General features: G+C 39.2%; 1 protein-coding gene across 4 annotated transcripts in view; it reads right to left on the reverse strand.

Annotated features, from left to right (window-relative positions):
- The window catches only part of LOC130165565 (FERM and PDZ domain-containing protein 4-like), a 68312-nt gene that overhangs the window by 33209 nt on the left and 10797 nt on the right, over window positions 1–24306 (reverse strand). For 2 of the 4 annotated variants that reach the window (XM_056370931.1, XM_056370930.1), the window contains exon 1: window positions 11595–12053. The exons of 1 other annotated variant lie outside the window; for it this stretch is intronic. In XM_056370931.1, coding sequence (XP_056226906.1) covers window positions 11595–11635 — 41 coding nt within the window. In that variant the 5' untranslated portion in view covers window positions 11636–12053. Of the gene's footprint in view, window positions 1–11594; window positions 12067–24306 lie in introns of those variants that run through there. One more of the 4 variants, XM_056370933.1, reaches the window with a different exon arrangement.

The following is a 24306-nucleotide window of genomic DNA, read 5'->3' on the forward strand; positions in this document are numbered from 1 at the left end:
CGGTTCACAGCTGTTCCAGTCACTGCATCCCACACTGGACAACAGGACACTCGAACCACTTCAAGCACACAGGATGAGACTATGAAATGTATGGAAGGGTTTCAAATCTCTCTGTTCACTCATTCTTTATCATTTCTTCCTCTTTGCTTCTCTCTCCTTGTTGATTTCTCTCTCTTTGTAACAGACCAGTTCCAGACAACAAGTGGGCACACCCTGTCCATTCCTAATGTGAGGATTTGGACTATACCACACACCGCTGGCCAGACTCTGGACACACACACACATCTCCACTCGATGACTATCTTTAACTGCACTGAAAATAGTATTTAACGGCTTTTTGAGAAGCAGGTGAATGTGTCAGAAATGTCACATTTCTCTTTAGAATAAAGGCTTTTTGCAAAGGGAGAGTTTGGAGGACAACAGGTGCAGCTATAATTTATAAGATAGGACAATGCAAGATGAAACCTCGAGATCCCAGTGGGTACATTAAAAAAATATAGGATCTAGTAAAAAATATAAGCACACAAAATAAAATATATATAAGCAGAGAAAAAGAAAAATTAGACGGATGTTTAAAAATTTGTGGAGTTACTTGTGTGTATGTATAGGAAGGGGAATGGATGTGTTTTGTAAATTTTGTGCTGCCCTTTGGGAGTTATGTAAGTCACAGCTTTGATTGACTGACAGGACTGCTGGTGTGATGAAAATGGGGGAGCTGAAACAAAGATCAATAAGTTGCCTGACCCTCACAATACAATAGGAGGTCGGGCTTGTTCAGCTAAACACATTGTTTTAGATAGATTACCTTTAGTTTTTACCAGAGGGTAATTTATTTTTACCAAAATGACTTTTTACACATCTTGCATGGATGAGTTTGGAAGAATTTCATCATCGTCATACAATATAACTTACTCCACTCGTCTAGTATTCCTTTCGTTCTTGGGTATGGAAGGGGTCTAAGAACAATGTAAAACTTTGGGATAAACTCACTATGCTTACAAGTCAAACAAGGAATATTCTCTCTTCTTTGTACTTCACTTGTGTTTACAAGCTGTCACTGTTTGACATACTGTTAGACTCCACTGTATCTGTATCAGCAGCAGAAACACTCTTCAGTGCTGCTTTTCAACCTTTGCAGCACAGCAGTGCATCTCTGTGGGACAACACAGTCCACAGCACAACAATACATTGATTCTTTGTAAATGTCACATAAAGCCCAGTGGAACCAAGGGGCAGAAAATACAAAGGGCAATAGAGTTTTAAATTATGTTTTTAAAAGAGGACTGCTGTGTGAATTATGTTTAGGCTGTTGTTGAATCAATGATGTTTTAGAGTTGGTCTACGGCCCCACTGGACCAACACTCGAGATCACACATATACATTGTAGTACATGTGTAACTTTTTCTGTATGATTGTATTCTACATAAAAAAGGCACCAATGTTGGTCTGCTGTTAAAATTTGTCAATATTTATAAATTCAGCCGAGATAAATTCCGGCACCTTTATTGCAGGTGTCAAATAAAAATAAGTTTTTCAGCCAAAGGAGAAAAACAAAACAAATAATAAAACACTGAATTTCCATTGCAACCTGTACCTCTAGGTGGTCCATTAATGGATCCAAGGATAAGCTCTGAAAAGCAACTTAAATACCAGGATCAAACAGATGGATTCCCAGAGACAGCTACAGGCAATTATTCACCATCCACCTTACTTTCCCAGTCGGTGATGAGGAAACAACTGGAAAACCAGGGCTTAGATTTTCCATTTTTACCTGATTATACGGTCTCAGACAAAAACTATGCTGCATCTACTGCAGTGATCTACTGGTCTGAAATGCATCACAGTCTTTCTTTAAAAAAAATCAAGAAATCATGTATCTGTTTAAAAAGAAACAATCTGTTTTATTCATGAAATAATATATATATATATTCTGTGTCAGGGCCCTTTATTCTTGTTCATGTCTGTATTGGTGAGTAGTGCTTTGGCTGAGGTCATGCCTATGGAGAGTTTCACTACCCGTTAGCTTTTGGTTGGTTAACTGTACTCACGTGATGTAATGACGACCAAGCATTGACTACCTCCATCTATTTGGCTCAAGTCAATCGGAAAGGTTAAAGAAAGAGAACAGTACAGCAGCTGCATTTGCGTATACATGCATGTCTGATCTGCTTGTAGTGTATAAAAGAGTCCATGGATGGTCACTGGGTGCATTCAGTCCACGCTAAAACACATATAGGCAGAAAACATTACATCCGACTAGAACATCTGCACCGAACACAGAAGCATAATTCTGCAGGCTAAAAATATCACAGCAGAACAAGCGTTGCTGAACGCTCCCTAAACAAGATTACTCAGGAGGATGGTGATCATTAGGATGAATGAGAAACATTTATGCTCGTGTCTTGCTTCTTGAATCATAATGTTGTCATGAAAATCTCTTTACCCCCCTCAAAAAAAGTGAATGTGCAGTAAAGAAAAAGTGCAGCAGGGTATGATATGGCACAGATAAACAACTTTCCACACTGTTGAGTGTCTTCTGAAGCACTCTGGGAAACGATGCACTTAGAGACATTAAACCTTGAACAAAGGAAAAGTTCAAATGTGCTTCAAAGTGAAAAAAGTACACCTGACAACACCTTTAAAGCTGACTGATTAAAACACTGTATCTCATTTGTTTAATGCATTCATAAACAAAAATGTAAAATTTGTGGTTTTAGTAGGAGTTGCATATTGGAGCCATTTCTTTGCAAATACACAACTCGGAGGATAACATCATAACTCACCACTGACTGTAATTGTATGCTTCTCTTTCTTATACAGTCTTGTAAATGTATTTTACAAGCACAAAAACTGCATTTCAAAGAAAGGAGGTCATTTAAAAAAATGTATAGTTCCTGCATCAAAAATCTGCCCTTAAGTTAAGTACAAGAAGGCTACATTATAAAACCAGGTCTGTAATACATTCATTTCATTTTTTTTCATTTTTTTTTTTTTATTGGGGGCCATGTTTTCTCTCTCATACTCACAGGCTTTCTGTATATGGTTGTGCTCATCCTTATGGGGCTGATTTGTTAAATGCTGGCCAGTTTGGAGGTGCTGATATTACAGAATCATGTGCACTTGAACATGTGCGTGTCCCCTAATTTATGAATGGAGTTAAGAATGGGAGGCGCCCAAGCATCTCCCATCAACAAATAATAAAACTGGCTGAGTCTGATTTGGGCTTTTAAAGAGTCCGTGCCTCTGGGTAAATTTTTCCATTTTAGAAAAACAGAGCACATGGAGTTTTTGATTCAGTGCATTGTTGAATATGTTGCTTGCGAGACAGTGTTCTTTTCCCACCCAGTTTGTTGCATTTACACATGAAAAATGTAAATAAACAGCTCAGTTGTAACTTTGTTACATTTCTAGCCAGGTTCACCTTACTACAGTCAGACGACCAGGAGGGCTGAGCTGACGTTTGACTTTTCAATTCACTTTCAATTCTATTAATCAATTCATTACAGCCTAATTAGATGAAGTAATAACCATGATAAATCAGTGGAAGAATGTTTTCAGGACTCCTGACCTTCATGTTTACACACACACACACACACACACACACACACACACACACACACACACACACCAGGCATTAACATGTCTGCCAGAGAAGGTGTATTAGCGTCTATTTGTGTACACATGTGAGTAATGTACTGTATGTCCTGTAGGTTTACAGTACATTTGGTGTGTTTGACATTGTGGCTCTGTGAATACACAGTGGCACTTAAGTATTATGTGATAGTATTTGGAGCAGAACTAATCGCTCCACTAGCCTATTTAGCAAACAGATGTACAGTGTATTCAGAAAGTATTCAGACCAGGGCCGTGGTAAGAAAGGTGGCCAAGAACCCGTCACCCGAGTTCCAGATGGTAAAAACTTGCAGAGGAACAACCATCACTGCAACACTCCACTGATCTGGGCTTTATGAATGAAAGCACCGAAAGGACTCTCAGACTGCGGAAAACAAGATGCTTTGGTCTGATGAAAGCAAGACTGAACTGTTTGGCATCAATTCAAAGCGTCATGTCTGGAGGAAACCAGTCATGAGCTGCCCAATACCATCCCAACAGTGAAGCATGGTGGTTCACTATACGGCTACACACTAGCGCTTCACTATGACTATCACAATTTGTGATATTCAAATGTGGGAAACCCCAGCTGCATATGACCCCATCTACTTGATACAAACACAAAACAAATTTGTGAAAATAAAAAAATGTCACTGCTTGAACAGTTGAAGTCAAAAATAAATGACGATTCATTAATTCCATATTTTTACCATTGTGTGATTAATTTATTCCACAGTACTGCCTCCTTCCCTGTTGCAAACATCACCCTGAATACCAGTGTGTGTGTGTGTGTGTGTGTGTGTGTATCTGTGTGTAAAAGAGAATATAAAATGTAAGATGTAGAAGATATTTTTATCTTCCTTTCTGTCCTGCAACCACAGAATTGCTCACTGTATGTAGTAAAAGCAGCCAAAGTGATCAATTATTGAGTATGCACTTGGTAAGAGGGATGAACAGTGTGACTGTTTGTTAAACGTCCTCATTCACTGATCACAGTCATTCTACTTGACATTTCTATGTGTTCTAGTGATCACTTAAATATACATAGCTTTAGAGGTGAAGTTACTTGTTATATAATGAGAACACAGATGCCAAAATCATCCATGTGTCCTTGGTGTTTTATGCTGACACTTTAACATACACCATGTTACTGAATGCATCCGTGAGCATTCATCTAAAAAGGGAAGAACAGCAGCTGTAAGGGTAAATGGTACGGAAAGTGAGGGGCGAGGGTTCTGTACATTGAGACATGCATGCCACTCTGGAAATGTACTGGAAATGTAACTTGTCAGTTTTTCTGTATAAGCTGCAGTAGGTATCTCAGGACTACTGAGGATCTTTTTGTGTAAATACCCTTACACAGTTCTAGTCTGAGCTCAGTGTACTTATATTAATGGGTACAGCACACAATCTTATGATCTAATTGAACGTATGGTCTACACATACACATAGAAAAAATCTATATGATAAAATTCACATCCAATCACAATGTCTGCACAAAGGGTAGTAAATCATTTTGTTGAATTACACTTATCTGCTTTCTTGCTGACAGGACAAGACTGTACACTTAAAGTGAAGCAAGACCCAGGAAATAATTATCTTAGCTTAGCATGAAGACTGGAAACAGGGGAAATAACTGGCCTATCTTTAAAAAAGCACCTCTAAACCTCACTTATTTAAATGTGATATATCTCGTTTACTTCATCAATATAAACTCTGCAGTGCTTCTGCTGGTTGCCTAGCAATCTCACGTTGATTCAGTGTTGCCTTCTGTCTTGAAAGGCAAAGGAAACAAAGTAGAGCCAAAACTTAAATTTCATGTAAAATTGTCCACAGATTTTGACAATTCACATCTTTAAAAAAATGATGAACATACTAATTACGAAGTTTCTTTAAACAGGTTACATGGTACTATATATAGTTGGGATTCAAGCCACTCACTGTAAAAGAAAAGCTAATATAAAATGTCTCAGTAAAGTGTGGGGCCAGCATAAGTCTCCAGAGCAGCCTCAGTGGTCTTTGGTGTGGATACTCAAAGTTTCTGAACTCTACTGGAGGGATGAACACAATTCTTCCAAAAGATTCATTTTGTCTTTTAAAGATGGATGTGGCCAGCGCTGCTGGACATGCCGCTCCAAAAGCTCAAATTAGTCTTAATTAGGCTGAGATCTGGTGACTGCATATGTTCCTCCACTCATTTATTCAGGTTTTCCTTTTGAGTTGTCTCTGGTCTGTATGTTCCCTTCAATAATTTTAAAAATCAACCCGAATAAATATTAATTCAAGAGATGTAATATTGTGACCAGCTGCTAACTCATCATAAAGTCCACCCTAGAGTTAGAATAAAGTCAAAACTTCAGAAGGAAGATCAGGCACTGGAGTGAATCATCTTGGGATTCATGGATGGTTTCAGTGCCTTTGTTCTCAGGGATTCTTACAGAGGTTCAACCTAAGGCCAAACACCATTACATGCCTGCTTATGATGGGAATTAGGCATGGGTTGTCTCAGCATGCAGAATTGCTTTCAATTGAACCTTCACAGTCATTGTATGGTTACAACACAGCAGTTATCCATTTATGCAGCAGAAGCCTATGCACCTGTGTCATTAAATAATGCAGTAAGCAGTGTTTGCTCTGAACCAGGGCTTCCTGCAGAATACATGACAGAAAAGAGAAACACATGCTGTATGTCAAATTCTCTTAACATTTACAGAACATGTGACAAACTCCTGTGGGCAAAAATTCAATAAGAGCGTCCCTTTTTGCATCACTGATCAGCTGGCATATTGTCCCTGGATTTCAGTGTGCTTGCTGTTTGAGATTCAAAGCGTAATTGGGAGATGATGCTTACTCTAAAAGCTATTTGTTTTTGCGAATCAGAGACGAGGGAAGGAAGTTTGGATCTGAACGGCAGCAAGAAACAAAATGGGTTTTTGCTTCATTTGCATAATTGATCAAATGTAAGTCTCTCGTCAAAGGGGGGTGAAGCATGAAGCGCATCGCTTCAGTCTATGAGTATTATCTGGTGTGAGAGATGACTGGAATAACGGGAAGTAAAATGTGATAATCACAACATAACAGAATATTAGTGTTCACCAGGAAATGACTTCCTGCAGAACGAAGGACTGATTAAAGCGTTCCATTTCAGAACTGGGAGATAACAAATATCTTATTCTACAGGGCTACTACTGTGGCTTTACACTTTAAAGAAGGATCATGTTTAAACAAACATATAAACAGAACATGCTTTCAAATACATTTCATTTAAGTCAAAAACCACATCATTCTCCATTTGAAAGATGAATCAGATCTATGAAGCTGACTGTACCTGGTTTAAATTACAGCCAAGGACAGATACACAGATAGGTGGATGGATGTGCTGTGTGATTTGATTTCAATATACTGAATGAAACAGCCAACAGTGTGTTCACCCTGCCAGCCCCTCCTGCAGTGATCACCGACCAAATCCCTTAGGAGGATTATCCAGACTCAAATCAAGAAAATTGTGCAACTTTAAGGGTAACAGGCAAAGAGTGAGAAAGAGAGAAATGAGGGGGTGTTGTCCTGTAGCCTGATGTTATTTCTTCTCCTCTCCTGCCTCTGATTTGTGTGTTTTGAAATATGTGCTCCTTACAGCCACCTACACCCAATAGGCTGATAATCTGATGTGCTGATAAAGGACATGTTTGGATATTTTAAGTTAGCAATGTACCACTCTCATTCAACATCTATACACTAAATATGAAGTTAGATTTTCACCAAGGGATTTCCTTAGTGTGGACTAAATGCAGGGTGAAACAGCAAACCAGGCTCCGTTGAAAAAAAAAAAAGAAAAAAGGAGATATATAACGTGTTAGTTACTAAGCTTTAGAGGTGCTGGTGGCTAACCTTAACCTCACCTTAACAACAAATTTATTCGCAATCAACAATATTTTTCTAACTGGAACCATTCCATACTACCATGTGTAGATCTTGTAATGTTGGCATAAAAAAACAAAAAAGAAAAACCTGACCATTGAACATTCTGCAGGGTTTTGCAGTGTTGTTCTTGTCTGGGGAAAGAGCTGGTGAGCGGAAGAATTATAATAACATTATTAAAACAGCAGAGATCTTTCGAGTCTACATCTATGTAGATATTTATAGTAACCCTCCTCTCCTTGTGCTTTTTCTGAAAGGTTGATCTTGACGCCCAAATTTATGAGTTAAACTGCCTTCATATGGAGTGTGAAGTGACGTGATTGTGAAATAGTTGCAGGTCATTTAAAGTAATGAGGCCCCTGACTTACTCAAAACCGAAAATCACAGTCGCCACGACTTGTCAGATGGCTCTCAGTACAATGGAACTTTGCCCTCTGAAGTAGCAGCATGCATTGGCACAAAGCAGAAGGCAATTTGGCAACGTATTACTGTAATCTGATATTCAGAACACAAACAAGCCCTGCTGGCTAGTTTCACTGCCAAATGCCGACACACTAAAGCCAAGATTTTCCCACACTACAAACACTGATACAGGTCCTGTCTTTGTTTTAAGGAGGCATGGACTGAAACAGATAAGAGAGACTGGGTTAATGTTCCCGAAATATAGCCAGATGTGTGATGATCAAACTGACAGGTGGAATAAAAACAATAATCACAAACAGTAAGATCGCAGTCCCTTCTCACCTGCCACAGCCCTTTTATTTCCCATCTTACCATCATTGATTTATTATGAGCATTAAAAAGGTGATAAATGATCTGTAATTTCTCATTAAATCAAATTCAGCTTGTACGCCATCTGCAAACAGAGGGCTCCGACACTGTGATTATGAAAAGCTCATGGATCCACACTGACCATCTGGATATCAGCGAAATGCAGCTAACTTGCCAGTGATGCAAACACCCTCTTGGTGCCTATTAAGTGTTACACCATTATTAATTTTTACCATTTTACAGTCTGTTGACAGCGGTGGGAGCCAAATGTGTAAAAGTGAGCATGGTGAACCTTATGACTGGCTGACAAAATGGTAAAGCATAAGGAGAAGGGGAAGTGGTTCCCCGGAGGGTAAAACTCTCTAAAACAGGGGAAAGGAAGAACTTCTTACGAGAAATAGAAGCTATTTATTCAAATAATACATCAAATAAAGACACAAATGTGATAATATACAACACACTGCTTCTGTGTACTGAGTCACACATTCATCTATATTAATGTGCTACAACAGAATGTACTACATTTGATGTGTTGTTTGTAATAAAGTCTGGTAAAACGTCATTAATAGAACACTTCAACTGTTAATCCTTATGATTTACAGAAACAGGGATGTTAACACTGTGCTTTGCATGCATTTAAAAGCACAGTGCCTTGGCCTTGGTTTCCTTATTTATTTAGCTAATTAAATAAAAAGAAAAGCAAGGCTGCAATATTATTGTTTTTTCAGTTATTTAAAAAGAAAAGAAAACATTTTTTGCTTCTGTAACACACAGTAAGACAGCTGGGCTGATGGATGGACTGATATTCAAAACCACAGATTCAAACATTTCTTAACGATCTTGCTGAGGATGAGTTGAGAGGTTTGATCCTCCAACCTGAATGACCTGAAAGGTCATTTGTTCTTACCCCCAGACATGACCCATAGGAGTGTACCAGCTGCAGGCGTACCTGACATTTATTGTCATGGTAACAATAATATAACCCCTAGGAGCACATCAGCAGCAGGCATACTGGACCTTTGTCGCCACGGTGACATGGTTTATGAACACAAAAACTGCTTGGTTAGGTTATGGTTTAGGTTAAAATAAGAACTAAGGTTAGAGGACCTTTGTCGTCATGGTTACAAAAATAAACATGTGGTTAAGACTGTGGAACAGTCATGGATAAAAGACAGAACAATTATTATTGGTTTCACAAGGGAAACAAGCAGAAGTCTCCTGTGAGAAAGGCCTGTGTTTTGTCGAATCATCCATCCAAAGACATTGTTTTTCAGCGTTAACATGCAAAACAAAAAATACATGACTGTACCAAATGCAGATTTAGGAGGATGTCACTTGATCACCATGACAATTTTCAACATACAAATGTTCAAAATGAGATATCAATAGTTTAAGATCTTGATACTGATTTTTGATACTTTGAAATGTCCCTTTATCAAACTGTAAATTTGAACATGAAGAGTATTGAGAGTATGAGATTCAAATACAGGTAGGATAGACTTTGGAACTCCGGTTCATGACTTGATTTTGGCTGAAGCAAAGTTTTGTGTTTCCCAATCTTAATGTAATCCACCAACGCATCACAGCGTGCACCTGCCAGCAACAGGTACAGTATGATGAATCAAAACGCAACAGCTTGTCTGTTTCAGAAAGGCTTCCACTGAATTTGTACAGACTCATTCATTTGAAAGACTATGCAGTAAATATAGGAAGTGAACCTGCATCATGATGTGGGGAATAAAGAATCTGACTCCATTTAACCATGCTCCTTAAGACATATCACACATTTTGATGAAATAGCTATATTACTGGTGTTAAGTCTGATCTATTGTGGAGATTTCTTTCCTTTTCTCTCTCTGACAGGAGTAGAAGACACACTCCAGATGCTAACCTCTGACTGTGTGTGTCTGTGTGTGTAGGTTTAAAAGATTTGTCATGAGCCATGTTTAGCGGGCTTAGTGATGTGACCACACATGAGTCAAGGATCATGGAAACATGTATTTATGTACATGTGTATCATGCGGTGTGTGTGTGTGTGTGTGTGTGTGTGTGTGTGGTATATAGAAGCACAGTGAGCAGGGATTGTTGTGTGCTGAGCTCTTCATTAAAACAGCAGCTCTGATCTCTGTCTTAAGACTTCTTAGTGTTTCTTTACATTTCAGGCCTGAGGTTGCTTCATTTCAAAACTGCAACACTGAATAGTTTACTAATTGAAATAGTATGTAATAACAGCAAAAACATATTTACCAGTAGGGAAAACCTTTAGACTGACTACTCGCCAATGTATCCTGCTGTCAGGAAAATCAAATGATTAGGTTGCAGGGGTTTTAATTGTCCAATTAGGTCTTTCATGTGATCTCTGAATCTTCTGTCAATGAGCTGCTGTGTAACTGCACTAAGTGGGTGTGGTTGTGTGTTATGGGGACTGGATAGGGTTTAAACCGAACTGTTTTTTCAAATACTTAATAGTCTTGTAACAACTCTTCCTTTGCCTCTGTGCTCTCTCACTTTGTGTTTCCATCCTTTTCAGTAACCACTGTCCGTCCTCTCGACTCCTTATCTCTTTCTTAATCAGCTCCACTATCTGGTTGTTCCTTGAACTCTCTGATTCAATTCCACCTTTCATTTCCCACATTCCCTGAACTTCTGCTCTTGTTGTCCGTATCCAACAACATATACCTTATATATCCCACCGTGGTGTTTTCTTAGTTACTCATCCACCACAAATCAAAAAAAACCCAGTCAGGCCTCTGCTAGCTCACACAGACACAATACATCAGCAACAACCCCTAACACAGAGCTGTCAATTAACGCCTCTGACATTAAGGCACCATAGGTCAGATACAAATCTGTTCTGTGCGTCATACACATCAGATGCAGCTTCCCTTTTTTCCTTTCACTCCATGAAACACTTTCTAGGCTTGTCACCAAAGTTAAACTTTTTGAGTGAAACAATTAGCTGTGGACAAAAAGTCAATATATGTTTCATTCAACTGCTATTCCAATTATAAACTGAGCAAGTGAGGTGACTTTTAAACCCTGCAAAAACTGCTCAATGTGTTTTATACTGGTTAAATAAATTCACCTGGCATCATCTTGGATGGATTATCTTGACATTGTTCGCAATGAATTTGTCAATATATTCACATACATGATATGCACATTTAGCAATATACAGGTGTGCTCACCATCATGAGTAACTTACATTCACTACATTTACTTGTTGAAGATGTTATGTCACCATGAAAAATCTATAAGATCTCTAAGGTGTAAAACTCAACACACACACTCACCCAGACAGCTTTGGCATCTTGGAGAAACCAAACATGTCCATGTGGTCCTGCTACAGAGTGCTATGTCCCAAAGCTCAGGTCCTCCACATCAGCATCCTAATCCACATCCAAATCCCTTCACACTGAAAACTCACACATCCAGTTTCAACCCGGATCCATATCAAGAGTCAACAAAAGCCAGTCGAACACAGAATGCAGAATTTTTCTTTCGCGGTTTAAGAAAATTAAGTCAAATGGCAGAAAGTATCACCCTTGTTAAATGCCCCATCCAGTGAGCAGACAGTCCAATTCCCTGTCTTTGCACAATGTTGCGTTCCTAAGTGATGATAGAGAGAGAGTGTCACCTCCCACCTCTTCTGCTGTCTCTGGGACCAGTCAGCCCTTTCTGCTGCTTTCCACCTGGCTTAGCTGGGCTGCAATAAGACCTCTGTGTGCGCTCTCCATCTCAGCGCATGGAGAAGTGCAGTGATCCTAACCGCGGTGAGCAGAGGAGAAGAGAGGAGGAGGGAGGGAGAGAGAATGGAAGAGGGATGGGATAGAGAGGGAGGGTGGGGGGAGGGACAAAGCGAATGGATGACGGATGCTCTCTGGCTCTGGCTTTGCCCTCTGTTCATCAGGGCTGCAAGTCTCTTTGCAGGGCAGAGAAGAGGATTGAGGGAGGATGCAGAGCAAGGAGGGCTACGAGAGGAGGAAATCAAGATGAAAGATGGAGGAGGGACAAAAAGGAGAGTAATAGTGCTTTGGTTGTAAAGAGAAAGCAACTGAGAGAGACAGAGAAGGAGGGGGAGAAGAGAGCGGTGATGGGCAGAGGAAAGCTGACTCTGCAGAATGGGAAGCTGATGGGAGCAAGACCCCATCTCTCCGATTTTTCTTCTCCCCTTGTTTGGTTTTACTAAGTGAGTTTGTACGTCACAGCAGCCTCACAATGATGCAAGCATGCATTAGTCCTCTTGACCACCGACGGCTTTCTTTTACTCATCCAGTGGAAACATTTGTTTTGGCTTTGCATCATTTTTTAGGGGTTGAAAATGTGAGTGGAAGAACGGAAGAAACAAAAGTCCAGATAAACTTTTAATTATATTGCGGACTTGTGGGGGGAAAGAACATTCAAGGACTCTTCTTTCATCCCTTCTCAGAGCCTGTCATCATCTTGTGTGTGTGCACGCGCACAGATGGTTCAGCCTTAGCAAGATGGTGCTCCCGCTGGCCCCGTGCCACAAGGGGCCAAGGATGAACCACAAATGAACCTCAGTAGTGTTGATAAACTTTAATTGAACGCAAAACAGCGGGAAGAATGTTTAGCATCCCATGCAATGCAGCTAAACCTAACTGGGCGTGTAATGAAAGGAAGTTTTTCAGTTCTTTTATGAATGAAAGGAGTATGTTTTTCTCACTCTCATTATTCTAAGTACTACCAGTTACTACAGGCCTATAACAGTACACGATAACCACAATCCCTGACCTCAATGTCCATGTTAAAAGACAGTCTTAAAGGACAATAACCGCTAGATTGGAGTCTGGCATTTTCTTAAATTTGTGAGTCAGAGGGGAGACATAATGTCAAATGGCACATGAAATGAGAGAAATGGAGACAAATATCCTCAAGTTGAAAGCCACAAGATCAAAGAATTCAGAAAAATTATCCTGATGTTTTAGGACAGTCTAATCACTATTTATGAGCATGAACATTTCTCTGGGGAACAACTCAAGACCGCTTACTTCATCACATTAAAAGTTTGAGGCTTCGCTCTGACTTTTCCATATTTCAAGTGAAAAAATTTTCAACAATATTACTCAGACTGTCGCAGGATACAGCAACAACATAACATAAAGTGCCATCTTAAATAGTTGAACAGTGACATGTCAGATCATGTACATTACATTACTGTCAACAATTTTCCAAAAGATGCTGTAGTTTCATAGATTTCTGACTCCTAAAAGCTTTGGGTTATCATTAATTCCAGTTCTGTATCTTAGTCAATGCAAGAAGCTGTAAGACTCACTTGATCTTTTGATGTCATGGTGTCCCAGTTTGCTTATTGTGTGTCTACAGGGTTAGATTTGCCAATTACATAACTTTCTCACCATGGACACATCAGACAGGCAGAACTTTTAAGTCAGTCTCCTTTCAACCACGTAGGCAAAGAATTATAAAGGTTCTCAAACACCCAGATTACGCCAACATGCTGATATTTAGTAGGTGTTATGTTTGTACCATGCTCACCATCTTAGTTTCATCATCTTTGTCTTGCTCTGAGTGCAAAGCACAAATGGCCAAAAACAAAAAAAAAAAAAAATTTTGCAGCTTTGATGCAAAGACTCTTTGATGACCCTCGTCCTCCCCTAGGCTTCACACACACACACACACACACACACACACACACACACACACACACACACACACACACACACACACACACACACGCATATGCATCCACACACATCAAACATACTTTTGTGGGTCACAGGATATAAAAGGCCTTGTTACCCTCTCACAATTTCATACTGGTCCGGTTAAAAACTCATCTCAGGATGAGAAGGAGACAAACGGATGAAGCCCTTTTATCTGTTAGTAGATTCAATTTCCTGTCACAATTTATTACAGATAGAAGCTATTTTGGGATATCTAGTATTGTGCATCACTGACAGCTTTTGGATAATAGTTTTCAGAAATCAATTCCCATGCCAGCTTTAAAATGATGTGACTTTTGTGGTGAATAAACCAAGTATGTGTCTTCTTCGACTGGTGATCTTCAAATTGGATGCTTTTAGATAAGTAGACGTCTTTAAATCCAGGCAGGAGCAGAAACAAACCAAAATAGCTGGAAAAAAGGTGCCAACTCTGTAGCACGTCAGTTCATCTGCACTGACCAGACTTCAAATGTTGTTTTCTTCAATCAATATAGTTGACATGCGGAACAACAGACAGAGATGGGAGACAGCAAAATAACAGTGCTGCGAAAATATAAGGCTTCATGTGTCTTCAAAAACATGGCAGACAGCAGCTGTTTGTTGTGTTATCTTGCGCAACGCCTACTATACTTTCTGCAAACAGATGACAATGTCTTGCTACCACACTTCATGTACTATAGTATTTGTTCAACTGTAACTCAAAATGCAGTACCTCAGTCTTAAGCATCAGATTAGAAAAATAAAGCCTCTGAGTACGACAAAGTATTGTTAATAAAATGTTGTTCTAGCTGGCGCCTTGATGGAAACAGCAGACTGCAGGAGTAGCTGATTGGATTGGCGAAGGAAACTGTGACAAATGATTGGTTCCTGTGTGGGTAAGAGAGAGGAGTGGTACTTTTAGGCTTAAGAGATTGGATAACGTGAAGTGAGGAAGAACTTGACTAATTTAAAATTGACGTAATAATAAAGGGAAGTAGGGCTCTATGAGGATGGAGTGGAGCCAAGAGGCATGAGGGCTGAGAGGGAGGAATGAATGAAGAAGTGGGGGAGAGAGAGAGAACTTTTGTCAAGGTCCACAAACTCCCATTTTAATATTATTACTCATTCCATAAAGGGATGCAAGATAGGACAAAGACTGTGGTGATTACCCATGATGCTTTCCACTAACCCTTTTGTGAGTCTTGTATATCTTCCTCTGTGCAGCTTTAAGTTCAGACTGCAGGCAAACCCAATTTATTTCTTCAATCTGATCTTTTGGAGGCAGTTAAACTGATTCTGATTTTATTATGTGTCATCTCTCTCAAGTAGCAAGAAAGGGAGCTATTCAGTTCAGTGAAACTCAGACTCTGATGCAGAATTGCATAATAAATATGCAGGAAAAACGGGAAAAAGATGATTTATTAAACAAGTCTGCATTCTTAGCATTTTGAGAGGGATGTGTATGAAGGACGAGCAGGACCTTTTACTTCTAAGCCTGTAACTTACTTCTGCACTTCACTGATTCCACCTCCAGTGACTTGCCCACCCATTCACCTTTTAGAGCTCAGAGTTGTTATGAACAGTGTTTTTTATCTCACAGGGACTCAAACAGTGCAAACTTTGAGAAACTCAATATGAAACTCTTATACCACAAACACACAAGCAAAAGAACCGTCTAAACAGTATTTTCTTTCTCTAACTTCTGATTATTCATGCCCTTAAAATCATTTCTTCTTGGTTCTAATGTCTTCAATGACTCAAGCTGAGTCAAACCCGAGTCATCAGTCTGATCATTTTTGACTTGACAACAGTCAAAAACGACTTGCAATTCAACTTAAATGACTTAATATCCTCCCAAAGCCTAAAGATGAAAAATGATGTTATAAAACAGAGTGCTGAGAATCATCTTCCTTTGCCTGTCAACGGATGAATCAATCTGATAGCAGCTGATCACATTCACAGCCAGAAGGGTAAGGTGCATTTGGCAGTGCACACCAGCAGACAGACAACAGATGACGCCTCAGACTGTCACGTTTGCATGGAAAGACTCTGCAGTGGTCAACAAAAAACCAACAGTTACGTAAAAAACATTCAGCTCTGCAATTACAAATGATTGTAATTGTGACACAGTACAATTAATACTGAGGCACCCCTAATTAATTTGCTTTTGAATGTTGTCAACTTTATTTAAAAGCAGCAAATATAATTTTCTAAATACATGCATGATTTCTGTAACATTAACTGTTGGTTGAAATGTGAATTTGGAATTAAATTTGGGGAGAGGTTTCAAATGATTTATTTAGGGAGCATCCTCTTAACACAGTCAGGTATTGTGTTTTTTTGTCCACTTCCATGACTGGTTAGTCCCCTTGATCACCTCCCATTTATTCATGGACCATGATGCTTCAGTAAGTAGATATTTTTTAGTATTTAATTTCAGGTCAAACATTGTTTTCTCTGACAGTATGACAGTGTTCTGATGGCATTGATGTTGTCGAGAGCTGGACTATTAATATTTTCTAATGAGTCTCTTCTAAATTTGTTATGTTTTTGTCTGTTAATTTCTGACAGTGGTACTTTATTTTTTTTTTACTCTTCAGAGACACTCTTGTGAATGAACTTAATAGCAAAAGAAGCGAACAGGCAGTAGGTGGTATTGAGAATGCTAATGATCGAGTCTCACCAAACCATGAACACATCACATTCAGCAAGTTGAAATGAGCAGTTTACAACAGTTAAATTCAGCAGTTAAGATCGTACAAGCAAACCTCCCAGAAGAAAGTAAGACAGACTGAGAATAAAAATGTTCTTGCATGAGGCTGAATGACTTCATCCCACCTGTGATCTTTAACACTCAACACTAGATTGTCAGCTGTAACAGTCAGGCTCCAAACTATGATCTGTTATGATGCTATGAACAATGGGGAGATTTTGTAAGTAACACTCCATGAATTTCATAAGAGTAAATCTCATTACGTATCTCAACAATTATCAATTTAAGTTACAGAAAATATTGTTTTCAACTTGTCAGTCTGCCAGTTGTTATTTCTCTCCAACCATCAGACCAATCCTTTTTTCATCTTTACTTTCCTAGGGTTAGGGTTAGTCTGAATTTAAAAAACAATCAAAAAGGTTTTCTACTCTGTGAAATAATAACCTTTATAGGACAAAGTGTTAAGCACCTGATGGACAGGACAGCAGGACCTTTCTTTTATCTCTTAAGGCTGCTGTCTGATCTCCACACTTGGTTGATTTAAAACAGTGATGCTTATTACAGTGAGGACAGATAGGAGCGTCACTGGCATCCCACTGCTGGTTTGTGTTCCATAGAGATAAGAGGAGAGAAGGCAGCCTGCCCGACTCTGTCCACTAATGAATAACAATATAGCCCAAGGTCACAATTTGAGTGTACGCGACTGTGTGAGTGTGTGTGTCTGTGTGTGTGTGAGGAAACTGAGAAAGAAAAGCGAGTGTGCTGCATTATTACACACCACATTGGCATTCAGCGCCCCTTCACCTTGTGGTCTATGATGTTTGACACACACACACAGACTTAATCATTAACCTGTGTGTCCGTGGGTGTGTGTGTGTGTGTGTGTGTGTGTGTGTGTGTGTGTGTGTGCCTGTATCGAAAAATCTCTTCTGTCTCCTTTAAAAGAGCAGGATGGAGCATGTCCAACAAAATAACCATCATAATAGCAGTATCCTGAAATGAGATTTTCACCAAAGGCTTGCTTCAAGAACAATAAAGTCCCACAGTTAAAATGTTGCGTTGATGCTTATCAATCATACTATAAAAATTCTGGCTGATCAGCTGATGACAGATAATGAAATAATAAAGCTTTGTTTCTTTATTCAACCAGCAGAATTTAGACATTGATGACTTTGACATTCCCTTGAATCTCTGAGTGGTGTTGTTCATACATAAATCACTGTCACCTTTGCAGCAGCAACTTCCATCTCACTGCCTGTTCTGCACTCTGCAGACCACTGTCGAATGTGCACGGAGACAGCCTCGTCTGCTAAAAAATATGGTTATCTGCCGCATATTTGCTTTGTAAATTATGTTTTGATGGAAATGCTAGTGCTGCCTGGATCATGTCCACTGGCAACACTTTGTTTCAATTCAAGAGTGACATCTTTATACTGTCACAGGGAGAAGGTCAGAGTGGATGGTGTAAGAATCACAGCACTCCACAGACTGAGACTAACATCCTGCATGGTTAGGTTTAGCTACCGAAAACACTCGGTTAGGGTTGAGGAAAGATCAGGGTTTTGGTTAATTATGCTCAAGTTTTTCAGTTTTAATGATATCTGCAGCATTATGTTTTCTAAAAACATATCTAAGCCATCAACTTAGATGTGTTAGAATTTTTTCAGAGACAACTGTGGTGGAAAGTAACTAAGTATATTTACTCAAGCACTGTACTTATGTGCCATTTTGAGGGTACTTGTACTTCAGTATTTCAGTTTTCTGCTACTTCTACTCCACTACATTTACTGAAGAGATAGAGTTACCATTTACTTATCATGTTATATTTTACATGCAAGATATAGATAATGATGACCTTATGAAATATGATGTGTTATTACAGACGAAACTACTCAAAAGTAGTAAAAGTAGCAGTTAAAATTAGTTCACCTCGACTAACTACAACATTAAAAAACTGCAAGTCAATAATATTGAACTAAATATGTAAACACTGACAGAGGCTATTCTCCATAATGAGAACTTTCACTTTTACTCACTGAAAGTTTATTTTGTTGCTTTTATACTTTTACTTAAGTAAAATCTTGTATGCAGGACTTTTAAATTTAAATGATCTTCATACTTCTTTGACTGTACAAAAAGCTGTGTCCAAGTTTGATAAAGAAGGAAATGCATTTAATCATATGAAATTGCTTTTTGGTTAGAATATTAAACTGTTTGTTTACCTCACTCCTGTATGTTTAAGTAATTGTTATTACTTAAACACATTTTGACAGGTGATGTCTTCAGTTAAATAAATTGTCAGGTCATGTGAATACCTGCTTGTTCGATAACATCCACTTTCTGCAGCCCAATCCATCATCATACAGTAATTTAATATGCTGTCAAGTCTATGCTACAACACAATGATAAATGAATACAATAAGAGCGTAAATCAGTCTGTCATTAAACTCTCTGTCACCACAGCAAAGACACTTTTCCAGCATTATTACCCAGCATGCAACAGCGCCGGGCGTTCCTGGCCATCTCCATGTCATTACATGGGATAAAGCAGACGCCACCCTTGGCATGCACACACACATACACCAACTTTATGTGACTCGTCTAAACAATGAGATCATAGAATTTCATTCCCGCACCCCCTTTAATCCAACTGGCAATCTCTCTCTTCCTCTCTGTTCCTTATGATGGAGGCCTAATCTGACAGGGCAGACAACCCTAAAGCGTGGGAGGGGAGGGGATAGATGTAGGGACGGTGTGAGAAAGAGTAGAACTAGTCCGGATTGATTCAACAAGGGGGAACAAGAGAGCTGTATGTATGGAGAGATGATGAACGTGTGAGGGGGGAGGGAGACAGAAAGGTCAGGGAGGATAAATGGGTGGAGGGAGAGATGGATACTCACAAGCGATGGGTTGTAAGACGGAGGTGTGATGTGGGAGTTGATGATGGATTGGGGCAGAAGGAGACTGAAGGATGGAATGAATGAAAGAGATGGGCAAAAGGGCAGATGCAGAGAATTAAGGATTACATCACAACAGGAGGAGATGAGAGAAAAAAAGGGGACGAGAGGAGAAGTGAGAAGGCTCATGCTTTTAATATACATATATGTACACACACACACACACACACACACACACACACACACACACACACACACACACACACCACGCTCTTCAAGATCAAGTGGGGCTTTCACTTTGCGATTTTGGTAAATGGCTGGCAACGACAAGTTTAGCATAAACATGTTTACTGGTCCAAACCAGATTAGCAAACTTTGAAACTGATGTTGCTCCAAGATTGTATATATGTGCAATAAGATAATATCATCAGGATTAACAACCCGCTGTAATTGGTATATTTGTTCAGTGCTGTTTAAGAAGTGTAGAATCCAGGGACATAAGAAACAAATAAAAAATAATTAGCTCCAGCATCATTTTCCTTTGTATGGTTCCGGTGGTTTAATCTACTATATCAAACACATACCTGAGTGACTACAACTTTGCTTGTTCGCTTCCAACCATGGACCTGTGTTGCATTTTATTCTATCTCCCCTTCTTTCCTGTCACCTGTTAACTGTTCAATATATAACGGCAGCAATGTCAAATAAATAAATTCTTAAATTCTTTGTCTCTGTATAAAATCTGATCCACTTTACCTGACATGGATCAAGTAGGATGAAGTATTTTCAAAAACCTTCAGTTTGTTTCGCAATGTCAATAATACAATGAATACCAACAGGGACGGACAATGTCAAGGCAGCAAAGTGGATTTAGATAACTCACTCCACATCTCAAGACAAACACAAAAACTTGCAGTTCGCCCAAGGAAGATGAACCAAAAGAGCGAAAAGAAATTAAAAAAAGAGAGAGAGAAGAAAAGCAACTAATCTTGCTAATCTTGCTAATATTCATAATATGCTAATATTTGAGGTTTTCATTACAGCCTGATGTTTGACTTTCAATGACTTTCAGATTTAGTTTTTAATGAAAATGAAGCAATCGCTGATGCATTTTGGTACTATAGTTACACTAATGTTTTCTCTCTATATATGTATTTTCAAAAACATACAAAGGCCTACTGAGCTTCCAAGGCCTTTTTGGTTTTCCTCATGATACTTTGCTCCAACTTTTCCACAGGCCCCTGAGAATCCTATTTCTATATTACAAGTTTGTCTAACGTTCTCCGAGAGCAGGTGAGTTTTTATCTACCTGGCATACCTGATATACCTGGCAGCAAAGAGACTCTTTCTGACGCATTAAACCTGCTGACTGCTCCATGTGGGTTTAAAAAAATAATACATTTGGCTCAGGTCTGCTTTGTTTCTGCCTCTCTGCTTCCCCTGCTTTTCCTCATGCTTCCCGCTGTCAGCTTACTAAACGTCCCTCCTCAATAACCAAGCTTGTCGCAGACACTTAGGAGATAAGGAAGAGTGGGAAACGACGGGAGCTATTTGTCACTTCACAGCATAGCAGCAAGCTGCTGGCTGCCCCAGACCCTTCAGCTTTTTGAGGGGGGCGCTTTCATGCAGGCAACCCCAAGTAAACACACAAAGAGGCATCTACCAAGCAAACAATCACATCTTCCTCTGGAGTATAAATTCACTGGCTGGTTGCATGCAATGCGCGTGTTCCCATCCTGCCTGCTGTACACACAAATCAAAATGCAAAGATGGAGACCTAGACGTAGACTAACCAAATTGATCAAATGCTATTAGCTATTCTTCCAGCCCACTGTGACATTTAATTACACACACATGCACGCACTCACTAAGCTTCAATGCTGAGGAGAGAGGTGTTTTTTTTTGTTTTTTTGTGAGCCACGTCTCTTGAGGCGACCGGCAATATTTGGCAGACGCTCCCAAACACACATACAAAAAAGCATGCACAATAATATAGTAGATATCTGTGGCAGAATATAAAACCCCATGACAACCAAAAGATTTATCAAATGGAAATGAAGAAATATGAAAATACAATTTCAGTAACATATTTCAGGAATTTTCAACTGAGTAAAAATAGTTTATTTGTTAAAAACTACTGCTCTTTGAACGCAGTGTGATTGCCAGGCTAAGGACTGATAATGTGTGACGACAAAGAGGCCCAAGGGAGGGGCTCTTGTTTGGGCAACATTCCTAGCGTTGCTGAACATAAATTGGCAGTGCTCCCAGTGATGAGAGAAAAAAAGTGAGAGTCAGAGTAATGGTGGAAGCGTTTTGGGCAAGAGTGGAAGTAATAAATAACAGTTTTTCCTGGAACAGAAGCTGAGAGGCTGCATTGTGGTATTGTTTGTGTTGCACTTTTAAAGCTATTTTACTTGCTGAAGTGTGTTTGGGCTGGGCTGTTACATTGTGACAGTCAAATGATGGGAACTTTCCACAGGGATTATATCTGAAACTGGCAAATTCTAAAATGCATCAGACATGTACGGGCATGTGGAGGTGGTGATAACAAATGTAAATATTTGTTGAAAGCATGGTTTTGATTTGCCAATGGATAGATTCTGATAGCATGTAGCTTATACTGTTTCACACCACTAATGCTCACCAGTAAAGAGCCATTCTTCTGCTATTTTTGGCTCATAACCTCTGCCAAGCAGAGAGGTCGCTCTCAATGTCAAATCTCTGTGGCTAAATTCAACATATCCTGCAGCTGATTAACAGTAAAATCTGTCCCATGGCTCTCCATGCTTAATGCCCTATGGTTAGATTTTCACTGTATTTTGGTGTATATCATATAAGTGAGTTTTATGAAGCACCTGTAAATGTGTTTAGACAGGGAACTGACGCCTCTGAGTAGTTACAAAGTGAATCAGCAGCAGGAATTGCTGAGAGAAATGGGAGTGGATCAGAAAATAGTGAAGCATCTATAAATAAGATGAAGAGTGGGGACATTTATGTAAGAAGACAAGAAACAAATTTTGTGCAAACTTGAGGAGAGGAATCTGTGGAAATCTCACAAATTCATTTTGATTCCTGATTCAAAATCAATTTCTAAATCAAATAAACAGAAAAGGCGGCACTATTCTCAGGCTCCAGTGTACAGGGACCCAAACCATTCACTCATGTCATTAGTCCAATGAACTGCAATATGAAAGGTTAAGGTCACTGACAAACAGAAAGAACTACATAGACTTTTTCTTTTGAAGTTAAAGTTAAATTCTACCTGTAAAGTGGGGCATGTTACAGCCACAGGTCAAAGAAGCGGATATAAGTGAGAGGAAATAAAACTTTACTAAGCTGTTTATGATGAGCAGCTGAACAAAAAAACATGATATGTGAAGACGCCCGGTTCAGGAGTATAAATCTGTGATTTAACAGAGGACATGACTGGTTGTGGCTCCTGGCTTGTGTGTTTTCTTTTTACTGAGAGGTGACTCCTCTCACCATTTAGCCCTTAGCATCTGGACTCAATGAGGGGCCATGATATACATATACTTATGCGTACTCTTTAGATCCATTACATCTACTGTACAGAGTAAAAGGATTCATCTAGCTGAGTTTATAGTAAGAAATTAAGCTTTTGTTCTGAATTAATGGTTTTGACAACCTCAATTTTGGCTTAAGTACGGCATATTTCACACACAGTACAAGCACAGTGAAATGGAAAAGTGGTAGTAACATTTCATTTTGCTGTGAAGTTTTCAGTAAATCATATTGCCTGTTCATAAATACTAATTTTGAGAACTGGGTGTAAAAGGCCTTAAATAATGAACATGATTACTGCTGGCATGCTGATGCTGAATTTGTGTGGTGGTGTGAATGCTAATTGCAATGAAAAATCAAGTGAAAATATAATTTTTCATCATATTCCTGAAATAAAGCTGAAGCTTCTGATCAAATTTCAGAGCAAAAAAAAAAAATTCACTCAGTTGAGCATCAAACAAAATAATGTAACAAACAAGTACTATGTGACAAATAACTTGTTAATCCAGATCTCATCCATCTGTTATAGTCATTTAACATGCAAGGCAACGCAACCTACAACATATGCAACTAAGTGGCATATGGGTTTTAAATCTCACACTTCCTACGGTACACATGTAGAGATAAACATCATGTGATAACCCTGCTGACGTTCTTTAACTGGCGGGGTCGCTGCTACATCTGCATTTAGTCATTAAAGGATTGTGGATTTACACATTAGCTCATCTGACATTTATGAAAGATCTCTGACTGTTTGGAAACAGACAACAGATTTGCACTGCAAATCCCTACTCCATGCAACATGCGGTTACACATCTGAGCCACACGTCCAGATACACACAGACACACACATACACACACACACACACACACACACACACACACACACACACACACACTAAATCAAACTATGGATATCATGTTGTCATGAGTGATAAATGGTATTCCCAGTGAGATTATCATCCGCTGCTTCCATTAGGTAATAATGAGATTCTGCAACTCCAGTGAAAATAACCATCCGAGAACAACACGCAAACATCCTGCTGATGTGTTGTCAATACCTGCCAGACAAAAACACACATATGCAGGATTTTTCAGTTATTGATGGCTCTACCTAGCTGGTTATTGCAATGTTCAGCTTTTTTTCTGTCTTATTAGAAGTCCAGCAGACATATACACATATCAGCAC

The sequence above is a fragment of the Seriola aureovittata genome, chromosome 24, assembly GCF_021018895.1.
Source record: "Seriola aureovittata isolate HTS-2021-v1 ecotype China chromosome 24, ASM2101889v1, whole genome shotgun sequence".
NCBI classification, from domain to species: Eukaryota; Metazoa; Chordata; class Actinopteri; order Carangiformes; family Carangidae; genus Seriola; species Seriola aureovittata.